This window comes from Wyeomyia smithii, chromosome 1 (genome assembly GCF_029784165.1).
Source record: "Wyeomyia smithii strain HCP4-BCI-WySm-NY-G18 chromosome 1, ASM2978416v1, whole genome shotgun sequence".
NCBI lineage: Eukaryota > Metazoa > Arthropoda > Insecta > Diptera > Culicidae > Wyeomyia > Wyeomyia smithii.
Genome location: NC_073694.1, coordinates 14,067,408 through 14,084,890, shown reverse-complemented (window position 1 = coordinate 14,084,890; position 17,483 = coordinate 14,067,408). Strand labels below are relative to the sequence as shown.

The 17,483-nt window shown below is 40.2% G+C and overlaps 1 protein-coding gene across 1 annotated transcript in view; it reads left to right on the top strand.

Moving 5' to 3' along the window:
* LOC129718092 (synaptic vesicle glycoprotein 2C) overlaps positions 1–17,483 on the top strand; it is a 39,159-nt gene that overhangs the window by 5,796 nt on the left and 15,880 nt on the right. The window contains exons 3-7 of the mRNA XM_055668511.1: positions 8,120–8,561; positions 8,621–8,987; positions 9,194–9,489; positions 9,570–9,721; positions 10,253–10,409. Of these exons, the coding sequence (XP_055524486.1) occupies positions 8,120–8,561; positions 8,621–8,987; positions 9,194–9,489; positions 9,570–9,721; positions 10,253–10,409 (1,414 nt within the window). The remainder of the gene's footprint in view (positions 1–8,119; positions 8,562–8,620; positions 8,988–9,193; positions 9,490–9,569; positions 9,722–10,252; positions 10,410–17,483) is intronic.

Here is a 17,483-nt window from a genome sequence, read left to right as displayed (position 1 = left end):
ATATAGATGATCCGATGTTACTACCTTGAGAAACACCGCACAGCAGAAGATTAAATTGATGTCAATTTAGCTATCGGTGGAATTATACAAAATTTCAGAGACCAGACCTACTCTGACGAAAGCAGTGAATAAGTCAACTGAAATTTTACGACCAGAGAATATGCTCTTGTAGCCTCGAGTTTTATAGAACTCCAACCCCCCGTTTTCTATTATCTATGTTTCTCCAATGAGCAGTACGTCGCTAAACATTTCCAAATTTTGCATAAATTCACAAAATGGATCAAACTTCTCAAAGCAGTAATGTTTCTGAACCATTAAAGTCGATAGACAGGGAAACAGCTTCATTATTTATCTCATTAAGCCGATATTCAAGAATAATGCACGGATTAAACACCAAATTTTCACGAAATTATTGAACAAATAAACTAAATATGCTTACGTGCTCTTATGGAATCGTTCAGCATTGTATATTTTGTAAAATTAGCAAGATTTATCCTGAATTTTGTAAAACAAACCATTTTCCACAACGCTTCCATATCCATCTCAAAACTCAATTATTCATCAATTCTTCAATTATTCATCACGACGCCCCCATATTCATCACACTGTTAATCATGAATGAATCACATTATCATGAATGAACCGCAGCCCGTCGTAGTAGGTTACCTAGATATCCGCATGTAGTTGTTTACGTACCAAATTTGTGGTACTGCAGTTCTGTCGATTTATGTCAATTATGTCGGAATAATTTAACATTTTCAGTTTGACTTTTTCGTATTAACAGAAACTGATTTGGCAACTTTTGATTTTCTTCAGCGCAGTGAAAACAGATGAGAATACATACAGTTGAAATTTAGGAATTGTAGAAATTAGTCTCATATATTTCTGCTAATTCCAGCTTGTTTTAGGAAATTTGAGGTGAACATTTCAAAGATTAAAGTATTCTCAGTGTAGTGAGTAATTTTGTTTAGTGATTAGAATAAAAAGTGGTCCGCTAGGGATGAAAAAAGTTTGCTGAACAAGTTTCGTTGTATTTAGTGCTTCCAGGTTGAGAATTATACTTCATAAGGAATCTGTGAACTAAGGAGAATCCATTCCATGGATTAGCAAATTGGTTTAAGAAGAAAATATGCGTTTTTTTCCTGTTTGCAATTGTGTTTTCATGTTGTATGAGATGAATATATGGGCTGAGATGAATAATGGAGCAGTTCCCCTATGTCAAGTTTATATACATATTCCAAACAGAAGTTTCATGGTTTCTCTACCTAGCATAGTGAAATGGTAAACTTCAAAAACACTTAACCCTCTAGTGCCCTGATCCACCTTCAGACGGGCTTCGGTAAAACCACTATAATTTTTTATAAACATTTTTAAGTGCTTATAAAAATTTATAGTGATTTTACTAAGCAGATTATTTGGATTTCTTTATCATTTTTTCATTTATCATATTTTCGTGTAAAATTGTAAGGATTTTTCAGTCATTTTTTACCCATTTTTTGTATTTTATTGACCCTTCTTTAATCGTTGTGTCTTCATGCCATATGCTGTGTTGTTGTTTTACTATTTTTGTGCCATTTGCGTTTTGAATCAAAGGTTAAAATATCTCGTATGGTTTTTGTTGTGTAATTTTGTGCTAGTTTTTGTTATTTTTGTGTTACATTTCAGTTATTTTTATATCTTTTTTGATATTTTGTTTCTTTTTTGTGGCATTCTTGGTATTATTCTTGTGTTCTTGTATCTTGTTTGTATCTTTGCATCAAACTTGAGTATTTTTTGTGATTTTAGTGCCTTTTGTATTATTTTCATAAAAATTTCTCGTGGTCTTTTTCGTCTCATCTGTAAATCAAATTTTATGAATTTTTGTTTTTTCTATATAGTTGTCATTTTATTTTCGTGTTATTTTTGTACTATTCTTTGTGTCATTTTTGTTATTTTAATGTTATTTTTGTACCGCTTTTATATCACTAAAGACATACACATATTTTCTGAATTAGTTTTTGTTTTTATTTGTGTAAATTGTATATAATTTTTACCATTTTTCGTGTTTTTATATTTAGATTTGCATTATTTTTTGTCATTTCTGACTTGTTTGTATAATTGTTGAGACAATTTAATATCATTTTTGAGTTGTTTTTTTATGTTATATATGTATCATTTTTATGTCTTTGTGCGTCATATGGGTCATTCCATACGAAGTGTACATGCCACTTGGACACGACCATCACAGATTTTGTTCAAAGTTGGGGGAATTGTTCATTTACTATCTCTTTAGAAAAATCCCAATTTTGGTGTCGATTGGAATACCCCCCGCTCTCTAGGACCCCTCTCTTCATTGCAAAGTCGCGCAATTTTTGTCAAAAATCTCTTTTTTTCTTTTTCTTACAATTCATAGATGTAAGATGTCCGAAAAATACTGATAGATGATTTTTGAAGAAAATAAACCAAGGAATCCAGAAAAAATATAAGTTTTGACCGGAAGTGTTGCCAGATAAATTATTTTTGTATTTGAAAACTAAATTTACATTTTTCGGCAACAAATGCAGCCATTTTGATTTTAAATTTGATAATTTCATCGTGTTCCTTGGAAAATTTCACATAAGAAACAATTACCATCCCGAGGTAATATGAGCCAATCTCGAGATATAACATTTTTACGAAAAACTTCGTAATTATTTTATTTTATAATTTATAGACGTAAGACACTCGAAAAATAGTGATAGGTGAATTTTGAAGAAAATTGTTATTGTTATTGTTTTGTTTTTGTTATTGTTTTTGCCCGGAAGTGTTCCCAGATAGAATATTTTTGTATTTTAAAATTAAATTTGCATTTTTCGGCCAATGCAGGTAATTTTATTTTAAATTTGATGGTTTCATCGTGTTTCTCAGAAAATTTTACGTAAGAAACACTTACTACCCGTGGTAATATGAGCCAATCTTGAGATATAACATTTTTACGAAAAATTAATTACGAAATTCAGAACTGTTTTCGAAAAAATGTTATATCTCGAGATTGGCTCATATTACCAAGCGGTGATAAGTGTTTCGTACATAAAATTTTCCAAGAAACACGATGAAACCTTCAAATTTAAAATAAAATTAGCTGCATTTGCCATAAAATGCAAATTTAGTTTTAAAATACAAAAATAAGCTATCTGGCAACACTTCCGGTCAAAAATAATATTTTTTCTGGATTCCTTGGTTTATTTTCTTAAAAATTCACCTATCACTATTTTCCGGGTGTCTTACGTCTATAAATTGTAAAAAAAATAATTATGAAGTTTACAACTTTTTTCGTAAAAATGTTATATCTCGATATTGGCTCATATTACCACGGGATGATAGTAGTTTCTTATGTGAAATTTTTCAAGGAGCACGATGAAACCATCAAATTTAAAATAAAAATGGCTGCATTTGCCGAAAAATGTAAATTTAGTTTTCAAATACAAAAATAATTTATCTGGCAACACTTCCGGTGTTTTTTCGTGGTCTCTTCATATGGAATGACCCATATACGTTTTATATTGTGTCATTTATTGCTATTTTTGTTTCTTTTTTGTGATATGTTCATGCTATTTTTGGCATTTTGATGTCACTTTGTATCATTAATGATCAATTTTGATGTCATTTATGGTACATTTATTTTTCTTTTTAATATCATTTTGTGTTATTTATAGGTCATTTTTGTGTCGATTTTTGAGTCACTTCATTGCCATTTGTCACTCAGTAAAATAGTTGTGTTTTTTCGTGTCATATATGTCTCTATCGTGTGACATTTTCTATGTCGTTTTGGAGTCATTCTTGAATCATTCCTACGATTTTTTTTGTTGTATTTCTATGTCATTTTGAAGACATTTTTGTGAGAACTTTATATCATTTTCACCGGGGCCGGTGTTGGGGTACCCAGCTTGTTTCAAGTAACCCTCTTTCCTCAAAACATTTAGAGGTAAGATGATTTCAAATTGTAAAATGATTTCACTGGGCAACGACGAACAGAAAAAAAGGTCGTCACTTTGTCTTGCATGTCTGCCCTAGGACTAGGGGAACCTCTTATTGCAATTCAAAAGCCTGTATTACACTCTTTGTCTAATGGTCAAATATTTGACCTTCTGACATAATGATAAAATTTTTTTGACATCATGGTTGTTGTTTGCCCGTGTTTACCCCATGTTAAAATTGGAGAGTGACAAACAATTGTCTTTGGCCAAATTTTTATCTGTCAAAAAGTGACAAATATTTGACGCTTGGTATTACAGGCTAAGTCATTTTTTTATCAAATTTGAAACAGTTTTGTGTGAATTTTGTGTCATTATTGTTTTCAAGTAATTTTTAAAACATTTCTTGTCAATTATGTCATGTTCATGTGTCATATTTGCATTATTTTTTGGTTTAGATTTGAATTACAGGCTGCGTGACGAATTTTTGCAGTAAATTACAAACAGTAATTTCTCCTGCCGTGGTCCCCGTGGTTCTGTGGTTAGCGATGTCGGTCGGCTAGCTCTCCCGCACGGTTATGATATCGGGTTCGATTCCCGATCAGGTCGAGAAACTTTTCAAGCTGGAAATTTTCTCGACTCAACACTGGGGCACGGTGTATCGTTGTACTTATCCTACAACATGCAAAATGTGCCGAAAACAATATCGATAACGAATTCTCTCAACTAATCTAGTTGATCGAGACCGCATTAGCCCCCAGGCTAGCGTGCGATATTGTTGTTGTTGTAATTTCTCCTGCCTGCGGAACAAGATTCAAATAAATCTGGCAGCACTTAATAGCTCTTGCTGTTAGCTGTCAGATGTAAACAACCAGTGTTGAGTAAACGTAAAGATGTTAGAAGAAGAGAGTAATCGGTCTGCCGTCGTCGTTTTATTACGCGCCGGAGCAAGCTTTACGTGATAGTTCGGTCGGTAAAAGTGTTGGAAAGAACAGTATATTATATAGATAAGGCTTGGGAAGCTGATGAACTACCATACGCATCCACTCGGGGAAAAAACACCAATGCCGCTCCAATACCGCTGAACGGAGCAGGGTCAAAATGTGGAAAATATGATTCAAAAGAATCCAACGAAGTCAATGAGATACATTGCTCGGGAAATCGGGTTTTCAGACTTTTCAATCCGGTGAGTAATGGCTAGAAACTTTGGCTATAAGTTGGATAGGCAACACAGAGGTCATTTCATGAACACTGCGGCCACATCAAGGCGATTGGGGGAAGCTAAAAAAAACTTCTGAGTCAGTTGAAGCATTCTCATCATATTAATTTTGTAATCCTTTTCTCTTATGAACAAAATTTCAAACTAGATCACAAGGTAAATCGAGAGAAAGACAGGAGGTCGTTGTCAGGTTCCTATCGTCATGACAACAAAGTCTCTGATCCATGTGATGACTCTAAGTGTAGTCTCCAAATGTATACTTGAAGGTTCTGCAGAATGTTGTTATCCCGTGGATGAAGAAGGTTGCTACTGGCCGTCATTTAATCTTCCAACAAGACGGAGTGCATGTTTATTATGCCAAGAAACACACAGAAAACGTTCCGGAGTTTTGGAAGAAAGATATTTGGCCCCCTAGCAGTCCCGATATCAATCTTTTGGATTGGTTCATGTGTGGCGCTGTCGAGCGGGATACCAATAGAACGCCTCACATCACACTTAGGTCGCTCAGAACCAAGCTTAGGAAAATGACTGGAGAGCGGCACTATACTGACGACTTTTCTCTCTTTTTACTCTAACAGCCTCATGCATGAGCTATTCATGAGAGCTCACATACAGCTACAGCTTACACAAGGCAACGAAACTGCCTTATGTTGCGCACGACAGCTCATTCTTGCGCATGTATTTTGTTCGCTCGGATATGACAGCCTAGTTTGCTCTTTTTGAGGATGTCCTGTTGCTGTTGACAGCCTGCTGATCGGCTGCGGCTGTCATCGACTCGCTTTTTTTCATTTCTCCTTTTTCACAGGCCGGTGGAATATTGAATACATAGCAAACCGTTTCCATTGTTGATATTATTCCTTCACGTAAGAAAAAACGCGCTTCGCACTATCTCACTGTCATTCTTTTTTCGGCTTTACTGTCGTGAATCATAATCACTTGACATCCCGCTCGGATTCGTGCTGAAGGATGTCGGAAGATTATAGGCTGTCATTTGCGACAGCTTGGAAGAGCCAACATAAGGAGATGAAAAATAACAACCCGTTTAAAGTTGCATGCAGCGTTGCCAGATCAATTTTTTAAAAAATTGAAAAAAGCAAACATAAAATCTGGAAAAAATCTGGCATAAGGTATTTTTTTCGGATAAAATTCTTGAGGTATCCAACATTTCAAGTGACAAAATTGAAAAATTATGCGTCAAATTTGAAGTGATGCCCTTCTTGCGAAACAGGGAAAATAAAATCTAGATCATTTATGAAACATCTGGATAATTGAGCATCAAATTTGTGTACTTGGATACATGTTCAATAATCTGGATAATCCGGAGATCTCTAGATACCTGGCAACGCTGGTTGCATGTGTGCTGTTGTCAGTTGCTGTCGGACTGTTTACCGAATGTGTGGGGAGCAAAGAGAGCTGCGCAATTGGCCTTGACACAAGTAAAAGAGATTTTTAAGGCTGTTCGCACCTACGCGAATTCTCATATGCAATTGTCAATTTATGTGTGAAAACAAAAGCAAAAATATTGCCCTCCTTCACTTTCGCAAGTAAAAACCAAACCGATATCAACGGAGTCGTCAGGGCCAATACAATGAGAGCTGGATTAGTTGAAAATTTGCTGTCTTGCAGTCATTTTCATAACACTGCTCAGAACTAAGATTATGGAGGTGATGAGAATCTATGCATTGAAACATGGCATAATGTGCATGCGGTAGTTTCCTGAAGCGTGATTGGAAAGGAAGGCGATTTAGTTTCGAGTAAAATGATCTAGGATTACCATATGAAACCACAAAACAATAATATATATACGGATAAACTGGTGTAAATTTTCTAAAGCATGCCGTTCACAGCAAAAATTCGTCACGCACCCTGTATTTTATCATTTTTTGTGCAATTATTTTTGTGTCATTTTGGATTGATTTTTTCGAAACTTTTTTATATCACTCATGTTTATTTTGGTGTCGTTTTCGTGTCATTGCTATGACTTTTTTGTATCATTTTCGTCGTTCGTTTCGTTTTTGTTCTACTTACGTCTGATTTTCGAGTCCTTTTTGTTTCATTTTTAAGACATCCGTGTGAAAACTTGATGTAATTTTTAAGTCAGTTTTTACCGATCTCGTGCATATTTTTTTAATTTTTGGATAATTCTAGGGTGATTCTCGAGTCATTTTTTAGTCAGTTTCAAAATGTTTTTGTGAAACTTTCATAAATTTTTTATATGCCTTTTAAGTTCCATACGCCAATTCAGAATCGTTTTTGTGTCATGTATTTGTCGTTCTGGGGTCATTTTTGACAGAAAAGAGAGAAAAAAATGCTTCTGCTTTATTGTTTCATTTGGATTCAGATAAATTACTTTTCGAACAATATTCAAATACACCCAGGAAAAAAAAATCAAAAATTATTTTATACCTTCGAGAATCACAAAATAGTTAAGCTGAATAACACGTTAACGCTTAAAAAACACTTCATAAATCGCTTGAAAAATCTCCCAGATGGTCTCGAGGTACGATGCTGGCCTAACAAGCCAGTCGTCGTAGGTTCGAGTCTCGTCTCGGGAGGGACTGTTAGTGTCAGTAGGATCGTAGCGCTAGCCCCGCAATTGTCCTGTACACTAAATAGTCGGCTGCGAAGTCTGTGTATAAATAAAAAAAAAAAACAGAAGGTCAAGTACCGAATCGGAATGTAGCACAAGGTAAAAAAAAAAAAAAAAAAAAAAATCGCTTGAAGCCTACCAAAAAAATCAAATTTCAATTTAAAAAAAAAAGTAAGGGAGCACAGAAAAAATGACTGTAGTTAGTTTATCAAAACCTGGAATGTAAAGTTTAGCCAAGTTGCTAAGGATTTCTTAAAATTGAAATAAAATTTTTTCAAATATTGAATAATAAATACTTGAAACCTTGCTTGGAGCTGAACACAAGAACGCAATTATGAACTTTCTAACTTTTGTCTTATTTATCCCCTGCCATAACAGAACCCAACTCGGCCGATACGCATCGCATCGAAATCCAGCACATCCAGCTGCACGATGTGGTCAGCTACGAGGGCAAACCGCGCGTCTACACCTACAACGAAGCCCTGGAGCTAGTTGGCACGGGCCGCTTCCACACGCTGCTCCTGTTCGTGTGCGGTTTCTGCCTAATGAGCGTCATCAACGAAACGCTAAACATGGGCTACATTATTTCCGCAGCCGAATGCGACCTGGGGCTGAGTTTCTCCGATAAAGGCATGCTCAACGGGGCGGCCTTCTGCGGGGTGGTCGTCAGTTCGCACCTGTGGGGCTTTCTTTCGGACACCTGGGGCCGCCGGAGGGTCCTACTGCTGGCTACCAGCTGTGGCCTGCTGTTTTCGGTTGCGTCGAGCTTCTCCGTCAACTTCTGGATGTTCACCGTGACGCGGTTCTGTGTTGGATTTTTGTAAGCATAAACCATCCTAGCAACAGTGGTTCTTTTCTTCAGAATGTAACTTATTACAGCATTTCTGGCAACGCGGCAACCTCGTACGCCTATTTAGCCGAATTTCACACGGATAAATCCCGTGCTAAGGTGATCTCCTGGGCGGCAATGTTCATGGCCGTCGGCACAATCTATCTCCCGTTGATGGCTTGGTTGATTATCCCACTGGGAGCCGATTGGAATCTTTACATCGAACCACTCGGAATTCAGTACAACCTTTGGCGACCCTATCTGATGCTGTGCTCCCTTGGCAGTGTGATCATCATCGTCGGGATGCTGTACCTTCCCGAAAGTGGCAAGTTTCTTCTCACCACCACCGGCGAGGAGGAGAAAGTGATACAGATTTTGGCCAAGATTTACCGCTGGAATTGTGGCCAACCCGAACATGTAAGTGCCACCTCCAATTGAATTATTACTGAGCTTTTGAATCCATGAAAGTCACAAATTAGTGTGAAGATCGTCGATAATTGAATAGGAGGCACACGCGCAATTGTCTGAGAACAAACGCCCGCTGCATTCATTCATTAGTTTTTTTTTTTTCATTCTCTTCGCTATTTCCACCTTTAACTATGCGATTGTCGCGGCACTCGAAGACATTCCCGGTGAAATCTATCGCGCTGGATGCAATCGACAGCGCCTTCGCCAGCGAAATGCAACGCAAATCGAGCCTCGGGCTGCGGTACGTGTGGGAACAGACGGTGCCATTGTTCCAGCGGCCCCTGGTTGGTAATACGGCGCGGGCAGCCTTTCTCATGTTCGGCCTCTTCATCGCGTCCTCCGGTCTGATGATGTGGATGCCGGACATTTTGAACATGTACGTCAATTACAAGCAGAGCAAAATCACCATCTGCCAGGTGGTGGAAATAATTCACCACAATCGAACGACACCGTAAGTGTGATTGTCTCCGGTTTGGAGCCAAAACGGCGGCGGACGGGGAATTCAAATAGACCATTTTGTTTGATTTACAGATCTACTGCTGCTGGAGCAACCGCCGCTGTTTGCTCGGTGAATATCGATTCTACGATTTTCGTCATTTCCACCGCGATGGGAGTTTTGTTTCTATTGTGCTACATCCTTAACGGGGCCATTATCAACCTGGTGGGGAAGAAACTATTACTGAGTAAGTGTTCAAAATATCGAATAAACTATAAACTCTCGACTGTTTTCCCCTACCACGTGACAGCAAACAATAAAAGCGAAAACGTTTCTCCATTGGGTTAGGAAGCAAAAAAAAAATCACATGTGCGCAATCGAATTCAATTATCAGCACTTTTCTATGCCAGTTAAAATTGAAAAGTTGCTAAAAATGAAACTTAACCTCACCCCCCGAGAAACAAAAAAAACTGTACCCAAGTCCAGTCACTTTTCCGAGCCCCACAAAACAACTGAACTGATAAATTTTCATGTGTTTACACTTTCATTTAATTGGCCACCGCTGGTGTGCCCCGCGGATCCGGACCCCATCGATTATCGGACATTCATTTCCATTATCTTGCCGGTCGAAAAAATCAGTGAAAATGTTTCACAGTTTCAATTTTACCTCCAAAAAAAAAACACGACTTGACCACCGCAAGTAATACAACTGAAAAGCTCATTTTTCTCTCCCCCCTCTATTTCACGCCTCCGGCGGCACTCCTCCCTCAACGCGCAGACATCTGGTACGTGGCGAGCGGCGTTTGCGGAATCATCGCACTGTGGACTTCCGATTTCTACCTGACGCTGCTGGTGATCGTGGTTTTCCTCGCCGTCGGCTGCTGCGGATCGGTGCTCAGCGCCATATCGGTTGATCTATTTCCAACTAATTATCGGTAAGTACATAATGTATGCCACCTGCTGCCGCGAACCACGGCAGCGTTATCATCAGCGTCATCATCACCAGCATCAGCATCATCATCAACGTCATCCAAAACGCAATCGGATCGGATGGAAATTCGCACAGCTTCCAACTGCTGGCATCTGCTGCAGCAGGTCCGGTGCAAAAAGCAATAACGTTAAAACGCAATATGTATCGCAACCGGATTGATGAACGGGGCCCTCTTTTACGGCTGGCTCATATACCGCAGCGGCGGAGAACCTGTGCATTTGTGCACTGTATGTACGCATTCAGTACAGTGCAGTGAGAGAAAGCGCGGCGCCGGCTCAAATTGTCTGCCATTTAGATTGATTAGTATGATGTGTGTGTGTGCGTAAGAGTATGTGCAAGCACTTAGCCATCAAAGTCGGCGAAGATTGACCATGGCCGTCAAAATTATTTGCGATTATCCTAATACTAGGGCATGTTCCGGCAAAGGTACGAAATTATTCAAATGTGATCGAACTTACGCAGAGTAATTTGTATTTTGTATGGTTCGCTTCCACATGGTGCACTCCGGGTAATGCTGAATTAACTACAAAACGATAGTTGTATCCCATCAACTGACTGTATATGTCGCGGTCCAGCTAGATTGGTCATTTTTCTCCAATTAACCAATATAGAGAATCAGAAAGGATCAATCGGTAAAGGCCTTGGCAGCGAACACGGCCTACTATGATCGGATAACAATGTGAAACTCGGTACTTGGAATGTCCGGGAACCTCACTCAAGAACTACAGCGACCGGGTGTTGTTTCGACAAATGGTAACCAGAGGTTGATAAACTCTTTAGCAGACAGAAACATGGCGATAGGAAGTAGGTACCGTGCTGGATCGAAATCCGTACACCTAAGCACATGATCATCTTCGACGGTCAATATAAAATTAATAAATCTGACATGTTTACTTATAGGTCTACTTAAACGATACATTTTCTGTTTTACTGAGCCAAGTACAATCCGTATTAATTTCACGTTAGCAGGGAAAAGAGGGAGGCCTTTTTTTTATTCTCGCGGCCGACTACGAGCTAGTGGGGATTTAAGGTGAGAGGAGGGGAGATACAATTTTGACTTAAAACTATTTTGGAACTTTGTTTTTCAACTTGTAAAGCAATTGTATTCTTGTTTGTTGTGGGTTCAAAATATTTGTGTAAGCATAGATGCGGGCTCTTCGTTTCCGTGTCTTCAGCATAGAATATTTGTATCCTTAATCTGACAAATAGACAAAGAAAATTTTAAATTTTAATGTCAGCGTTTTTCAGAAAGCAGTATAGCTGTGTCATGTACTGGAGATCACCGCTTCCCAGAATGTCTCTAACGGGTACGTTCGGTTGTTTTCCTCGGGCCCGAAGGGAATCTATAAGCTCGGACCTAACACCACAGTATTCGATACACGACCAAACAACATGCTCGATGTCATGGTAGCCATCGCCACAAACGCAGTGATTACAGTCTACCAGCCCTATACGAAAGAGATGCGTGTTTAACGTGTAGTGATTGGACATAAGTCTGGACATCACGCGAATGAAGTCCCGACCGACATCCAACCCCTTGAACCATGCTTTCGTCGATACCTTAGGAAAAATGGAATGTAGCCACCGTCCCAGTTCATCTGAGTTCCATGATTATTGCCAACTGTTGAGTGTTCTCTGACGCAAAATGCTATAAAATTCATCATAAGCAATTGGTCTTCCATAAATATCGCCATCAATAGCACCCACCTTAGCTAAAGAGTCAGCCTTTTCATTACCCGGAATCGAGCAATGAGAAGGGACCCACGCTAAGGTAACCCGGTAATTTTTATCTGTTAAAGCACTTAAAAACCGCCGTATTTTCCCCAGGAAATACGGGGTGTGCTTCACAGGCTTCATCGATCGCAGAGCCTGGATGGCACTGAGACTATCTGTGAAGATGAAGTAGTGGTCTGTGGGTAGGGTTTCGATGATTCCAAGAGAGTACTGAATAGCAGCAAGTTCTGCGACGTACACGGAAGCAGAAGTATCGAGTTTGTAGGAGGCGGTAAAATTTTCATGATAAACACCGAAGCCAGTGGACTCATCTAGATTAGATCCGTCAGTGAAAAACCTTTTATCATAACTAACATGTTTAAACTTATTGGAAAAAATCTTAGGGATCTCTTGGGGTCGCAATTGATCCGGGATACCAGAAATGTCTTGTTTCATGGTGGTGTCGAAGAATATAGCATTATTAGAAGTAGCTAAAAGTGCGACATTGGAGGAATCGTATGAAGAAGGATTAATATCTTGAGCCATATAGTCAAAATATAAAGTCATAAATCTGGATTGAGATTGAAGGTCGACCAACCTCTCGAAATTTTCAATTACTAATGGGTTCATAACTGTGCATCGAATTAGCAACCGGTAAGAGAGATTCCAAAAACGATGTTTCAACGGAAAAATACCCGCTAACACTTCAAGACTCATCGTATGGGTCGACTGCATGCAACCCAAGGCAATACGCAAACAACGATATTGTATTCTCTCTAAGTTTATAATGTGCGTGTTCGCGGCGGAGCGAAAGCAGAAACAGCCGTACTCAAGAACTGACAATATAGTTGTTTGGTAAAGCCTTAGAAGGTCTCCTGGGTGGGCTCCCCACCAGGTTCCGGGAATCGTACGAAGAAAATTAATCCTCTGTTGGCATTTTCGTGTCAGATACCTAATATGACAAGCCCAGGTGCATTTAGAGTCGAACCAGACCCCGAGATATTCAGCGACTAAAACCTGAGAGATCGTTTTACCCGTTAGTAGGAGCTGCAGCTGAGCTGGGTTATGCTTCCTAGAAAAAACGACCAACTCGGTTTTCTCCGGAGAGAGTTCGATACCCAGCTAAAGAGCCCATTCAGACAAATTGTCTAAGGTATCTTGCAATGGTCCTTGCAGATCGCTAGCCTCGCTACCAGTAATGAATACAACGCTATCGTCTGCAAGTTGCCTTAGCGTGCATGAATTTGCAAGAGATTCATCGATGTCATTGACGTAAAAATTATATAAGAGAGGACTTAAACATGAGCCCTGGGGGAGGCCCATGTAACTAATTCGGGAAGTTGTCGAATCGCCATGTGAGAAATACATATGCTTTTCTGACAACAAATTGAGCAAAAAGTTATTCAAATTTGGTGAAAGTCCCTGCGAATGAAGTTTCGCGCTTAAAACTTCTACAGAGACAGAGTCAAAAGCCCCCTTAATATCCAAGAACGCAGAAGCCATTTGCTCTTTTCGAGCAAATGCGAGTTGAATTTCAGTAGAAAGCAACGCTAGGCAATCGTTTGTCCCTTTGCCCCGGCGAAAGCCAAATTGAGTATCTGAAAGTAAACCGTTTGTTTCGACCCATTTGTCTAACCGTAAGAGGATCATTTTCTCCATTAATTTCCGGAGGCAAGAGAGCATCGCAATCGGCCTATATGAATTGTGATCAGAGGCAGGTTTCCCGGGTTTCCGAATAGCAATGACTTTTACCTTCCTCCAGTCATGCGGAACAATATTTAGCTCAAGAAACTTGTTGAACAAGTCCAACAAGCGTCTTTTTGCAGAGTCGGGTAGATTCTTCAACAGGTTGAATTTTATTCTATCTAACCCTGGAGCCTTATTGTTGCACGACAGGAGAGCCATTGAAAATTCCAACATCGAAAATGGAGGCTCTTCCGTAGTTACTATAAACGCGTCGCGAAAGGTTTTCTGTTCCGGTACAGAGTCCGGACAGACCTTTTTGGCAAAATCGAGTATCCAGCGATCTGAATACTCCTCACTCTCATTCGAAACGTCACGGTTCCGCATGCGCCTGGCGGTATCCCAAAGAGTGCTCATCGCTGTTTCCCTCGACAACGCGTTTACGAACCGCCGCCAGTACCCGCGTTTTTTCGCCTTTACTAAGCTCTTCATCTGCCTGCCCAGTGCCTCGTACTTTCGTAGTAGGTTGACAGTGCCGTACTCCCGGTAGTGTCCTTATACGCCGCGGACCTTCGCGCGTACAGCTCAGAGCACTCTTTGTCCCACCATTTGTTGGGAGGGCGTTGTCTAATCGTTACCCCGGGTATCGGTTTCGTCTGAGCTTGCGTCGCGGCGTCGATTATCAAGCCAGCTAAGAACGTGTATTCTTCCTCCGGAGGAAGTTCCTCGTGAGTCTCGATAGATTCCGCTATAATAGACTCATAACGCTTCCAATCAATATTACGTGTAAGGTCGTAGGATATATTGATTGGGTTCGGGGGAGTTGAACCATTAGCAATTGATATAACGATTGGAAGATGATCACTACCGTGGAGGTCGTTGATTACTTTCCACTGGCAATCTAACGCTAGTGATGTCGAGCAAAGGGATAGGTCAAGCACGCTTTCACGTGCTGGAGGATTAGGTACACGTGTCGCTTCCCCAGTATTCAAAAGTGTCATATTGAAGTCGTCGATCAAGTTACAAATTAAAGAAGATCGGTTGTCGTCGTACAGCGACCCCCATAGCGAACAGTGAGAGTTAAAATCTCCCAAAATCAAAAAAGGTGCGGGAAGCAATTCTGCTATATCAAGGAGTTGCTTCTGTTCAATCCGCGCGGATGGGGGGATATATAACGAAACAAGGCAAAGGTCTTTTCCATTCATATTCGTTTGAATGGCAACAACTTCAATATTCGAGATCGAGGGGAGGTCGATTCGGAAGAAGGAATAGCACTTTTTAATCCCTAAAAGTACCCCTCCACCGTGTGAGTCTCGATCTCGACGAATAATGTTAAAATCGTGGAAATTGAGTTGATCGTTTGAATTGAGAAAGGTTTCATAGAGCGCAAATGCGTCACAATTGTATGTATTTATTAAATGAGAAAATAGATCGAATTTGGGGATGATACTTCTGCAGTTCCACTGTAATACAGTGATAAAATTTCTAACCTCTTTCGCCGTATTAGTCATCGAAAGATATGATAGCTGAAATGAGGGGCCAAGTTGCTGCTAGTTACTTCAAAAAGGTTTTCACTGTAGGAAGGAGGGCAAGAAGAATAATTTGTAGGGAATCTGGTATGTTGAATGTTTTAAATATCCAGTCCACAATATCAGAGAATTTTATGAACCCTGTTTCTTTTATGTCTTCTGATGGAGAAATGGGTGCACGAGGGGTTTTTGGTGCCCCAGGAAGCGGTGGGTACTCCTGGTTTGATTTGAAATTAAAACCGGGGGGTACTTGCTTCGGTTTTCTTCACCGCTTCCTTTTTGTGTTGTCTTATTGGTCATTCCGCTAGGGGTTATCTTACGACCTTTACGAGAAAGATTAGGAGAGTTGAGCATTCTCCTCTTCCTAGATCCCTCTGGCAAGGCATAAGAACACCCTTCGACGGGATCGTCAGATGTACCCTCATCGGTTGGCAAAAAGGAAAAGATGTTTCCTGTCGAGGGTGGCTCAACCCTCTAAAGCATTTCTGCAAAAGAGCGCTTTGATCGTTCCTTAAGGGAACGCTTAATTTTTTCCTCGCGCTGTTTGTACGCGGGACATGCCGGAAGGTCATGCCGAGTTCCCTCGCAATAAAGACACTTTTCAGTATCCCCACTGCAAGCGTTCTCAGCATGATTGCCTCCGCACTTGCTACAGCGTGCCTTGTTGCAGCAGTAGGTGGCTGTGTGACCTAACTGCTTACAGTTTTGGCAATGCATGACCCGCGGTACGAACAGGCGTACAGGTAGACGAACCCTGTCCAAGCGGACGTAGTTCGGCAGCGCGGATCCGGCGAATGTTACTCGGAAAGAATCCGAAGGGAGGAATTTCTTCTTCCCTTCTTCAATGGATACTGAATGCAATAGCTTGCAATCCAGTATCTTTACACTTTGCATCAAGGGGTTTTTAAAACAGCCAACTCCATGACGCAAAATGTCATCGACATTGAGATTTCCCTCGGTAACCACACCGTCGATTTCTACATCCTTGGCAGGGATGTACACGCGATACTCTCTCGTGAAGAGCTCGTAGCCAGCAATTTCGTTTGCTTGCTTCAAGCTACTCACGACAACTCGCAGTTTGTTCGGCCTCACCTTCGTAATCTCGGTTACGGCCGAAAAATGTTTTGCCAGGTCCATGCCAATTTAAATAATATTCAATGGCTTTTTTATGGGCCGGAAATAAACAACGTAGGGACCGCCAGCGGCATCTGGGTAAGCTTTTACCCGTACTTCCGGTACTCTTGGTACAGGACTTGGCAAAGGGGAGGGCACAGGGGAAGGTAGGGGTGAGCTGATGGGAGAAATTTCAATTTCTTCCCCGTTTGTGTCCACTTCCAGGAAAAGTTGCACCTGCATGTCGTCCATTTTGCGGGCGCGTTACGCTCTACCGCACACAAACGATAAATATTCGAATATGGGGGGGGGGGGGTGTTCAAGTAGTTGATATTAAATTTTAAAAACAATTTTTCAATCTACAATGGATCAAATAAAAAAAAGACAGTAATACTAATACTAATAACAATAGTAATAATAATAATAATAATAATTATAGTAATAATAATAATCATAACAATAATGATATCAATAATAATATTAATAATAATATTATAACATAGTAATAATATTAATAATAATAGTAAAAATTCTAAAGGTAATACTTCACCGAACGTCTAAGTCACGACCTCACGGCTGATAGTAGTATTAATCGAGCGTCTCTGCAGAACAAACAATGACGATCCAGCTTCGTGTTGTGACCGTGTTTGGCCGTGTCCTACACGCGACCTTGTAGATGCCACTTGTAGTTGACTTCCACTCGCTCGATCGTATGATGGTCCGTGCTGCTAGCGGGGTAACAGCGGTGCGGGAGAATTATTCTTGCTAATATATCAGCTGCGTATCGAATCACTGGCGGGGTAGCCTGCCCCTACCAGTGTGCAGATGTTTTTGCCGATATATAACAGGCTATTGTTATCGCGTAGCACAAGAACTAATCGACAAAAAAAAACACCCGTACGATAACTCGTGTATTGTTATTTTGCGAACTCAAACGGAGATAAACAATTTGCGTCTAATCGAGACGAGAGCAAAACAAC